At 41.9% G+C, this 2,856-nt stretch overlaps 1 protein-coding gene across 1 annotated transcript; it reads left to right on the top strand.

The window, feature by feature from the left end:
- The first annotated feature begins 1,040 nt into the window (after positions 1 to 1,040).
- LOC138883980 (uncharacterized) lies at positions 1,041 to 2,242 on the top strand. The gene is made up of 2 exons (XM_070164710.1): positions 1,041 to 1,542; positions 1,674 to 2,242. Exons 1-2 carry the CDS (start codon positions 1,041 to 1,043, stop codon positions 2,240 to 2,242), a joined length of 1,071 nt encoding a protein of 356 aa, XP_070020811.1.
- The last annotated feature ends 614 nt before the right edge of the window (positions 2,243 to 2,856 follow it).

Genomic DNA, 2,856 nt, shown 5'->3' with positions numbered 1-2,856 from the left:
GTTCGGGATTTGAGAAAATTCTTGGTCGGTTGCGTAAATATGATTTAAATCTAAACCCAGACAAATGTGCATTTAGGGTTCCATCTGGCAAACTCTTGGGATTCATAGTTAGTCGGAGGGGCATCGAGTTAGACCCAACAAAGATAAAGTCCATTCGAGATTTGCCTCCTCCAAGAACTAAGAAAGATGTTATGAGCTTGCTGGGAAGATTGAATTACATCAACCGATTCATTGCCCAATTGACGTCTATATGTGAACCCATTTTCAAACTGTTAAAGAAAGATGCAGCAATTAAATGGAAAGACGAGTGCCAGGAAGCTTTTGACAAAATCAAAGAATACCTGTCAAACCCGCCAGTCTTGGTCCCGCCTGAACCGGGAAGGCCTCTGTTCTTGTATTTGACAGTCTTGGAGAATTCTTTTGGATGTGTCCTCGGAAAACATGATATAACTGGGAAAAGAGAACAGGCGATATACTATTGGAGCAAAAAGTTCACAAGTTATGAATCCAAATATACCTTGTTGGAAAGAACTTACTACGCTTAACTTGGGTTGCTCAGAAGCTGAGGCATTACTTGTTGGCCTACACCACTTACCTCATTACCAGGTTGGACCCTTTAAAGTACATATTCCAGAGGCCAATGCCCATATGGAGGTTAGCAAAGTGGCATATCCTACTCACTGAATTTGACATAGTCTACGTCACTCGCACGGCAATGAAAGCCCAGGCATTAGCAGATCACCTGGCTGAAAACCCGGTTGATGATGAATGCCAACCTTTGAGCACCTACTTCTCGGATGAAGAGATAAATTCAGCTGAGGCAATATTTGAAGACACCAATGCTTGGAAAATGTTTTTTTGATGGAGCGGCAAACGCAAAAAGTGTTGGAATTGGGGCTATCTTGATCTCACCCATTGGTCAGCATTATCCAGCCACAGCCCGGCTTTGGTTTTTCTGCACAAACAACACTGCCGAGTATGAAGCCTGCATTATAGGTATGAACATGGCAATCGACCAAGATGTCGAAGAATTGTTAATCATGGGAGATTCAGATCTGATTATCCGACAAGCTCAAGGAGAATGGGAGACCCGAGATGTCAAACTTATTCCCTACAAGAAATATGTGGAAGATCATAGCAAGCGATTCAAGTCAATAGAGTCCAGGTACATCCCTCATTGTCACAATGAACTAGTTGATGCACTTGCTACTTTAGCCTCGATGCTGCCATACCCAGGCAATGCCCACATTGATCCCTTGGAAATCCAAATCCGGGAAAGGCACGGTTACTGTAATATGGTTGAGGTAGAACCAAATATTCATCCATGGTATCATGACATCAAAAGATTTCTGAAAACTAAGGAATACCTCGAGCAAGCCAGTGGAGACCAAAAGGGAACCATTAGACGACACACAAGTGGTTTCTTCTTGAGCGGTGATGTTTTGTACAAAAAGACTCAGGGTCTCAACTTGTTAAGATGTGTTGATGCTGAAGAGGCCAGAAGAATCATGTATGAAGTGCACGCAGGACCCCACATGATGGGTATGTTCTGGCAAAGAAAATCCTTCGAGCGGGTTATTACTGGATGACTATGGAAAAAGACTGCTCTAGCTTCGTCCGTAAATGTCATCAATGTTAGGTACACGGTGACTTGATTCATGCACTGCCTACAGAATTGCATCCCATGTCAGCACCTTGGCCATTTGTTGCTTGGGGCATGGATGTCATCGGGCCGATTGAGCCGAAAGATTCAAATGGACATAGATTCATATTAGTCGCTATCGACTACTTCACAAAGTGGGTCGAAGCAATTACTCTCAAATCTGTCACCAAGAAAGCTCTAGTAGACTTCGTACATTCTAACCTAATCTACCGTTTTGGTATTTCTGCAACTATCATTACGGATAATGCTGCAAATTTAAATAGTCATTTGATGAGGGAGATATGTGAACAATTCAAGATAACGCATCAGAACTCTACTCCTTATCGTCCCAAAGTCAATGGTGCCGTCGAAGCAGCAAACAAGAACATCAAAAAGATTTTGAGAAAGATGATTCAAAGCTCTAAGCAGTGGCATGAAAAGTTTCCATTTGCATTGTTGGGATATCGTACTACTATGCGCACATCAGTCGGAGCAACCCCATATCTTTTGGTTTATGGCACTGAAGCCGTAATACCCTTAGGAGTTGAAATCTCTTCCCTCCGTATCATTGTTAAAGCTGAAATTGAAGACAGTGAGTGAATTAAAACTCGTCTGGAACAGTTAACCCTAATCGATGAAAATCGAATGGCTGCAGTCTGCCACGGGCAGTTGTATCAACAAAGAATGGCCCGTGCCTACAACAAGAAAGTGCGGACTAGAAATTTTGAAGTGGGGCAACTCGTTTTAAGGCGTATTCTTCCCCATCATCAGGAAGCAAAAGGAAAGTTTGCTCCTAACTGGAAGGCCCATATATTGTCAGAAAATTGTTGCCAAAAAGGGCATTATATCTGGGAGATATTGAAGGAAATGACCCTGAAACAGCTGTAATTGCAGATGCAATCAAAAGGTACTATGTATAATCCTTCTGCAACAATAACATTATCCGATTGGGATGACGAAGACTTTCATTCTCGCTACCCCAAACATTCCAATTCTTTGCTAACCCTTTGAGTCGTTTACCTTTCTCTCATTACCCTCTTTGGAACTCGAAGACGTTTGTAAAAAAAAAAAAAAAAAGAAAACAAAACAAAACTAAAACAACAAAACAAAATGTTTCCCTGAACTACGTTCGACTTGATTCCAAAAGGATACGTAGGCAACCTCTCTCTGAGGTTCAGTCACACCAAAATAAAAATCCTAAGTCCCCCAAAAAG

The sequence above is a fragment of the Nicotiana sylvestris genome, chromosome 12 (genome assembly GCF_000393655.2).
Source record: "Nicotiana sylvestris chromosome 12, ASM39365v2, whole genome shotgun sequence".
Lineage (NCBI taxonomy): Eukaryota > Viridiplantae > Streptophyta > Magnoliopsida > Solanales > Solanaceae > Nicotiana > Nicotiana sylvestris.
The sequence above is the reverse complement of the archived record's forward strand: the minus strand, read 5'-3'. Positions and strand labels throughout refer to the sequence as shown.

What these genes read in the sequence shown, in the direction of transcription:
- LOC138883980 (XM_070164710.1), top strand. Translation starts at nt 1,041, where the DNA reads ATGGGAGATTCAGATCTGATTATCCGACAAGCTCAAGGAGAATGGGAG. An exon ending in CGCAGGACCCCACATGATGG is followed by an intron (nt 1,543 to 1,673) that starts GTATGTTCTGGC and finishes CACTGCCTACAG; the next exon opens with AATTGCATCCCATGTCAGCA.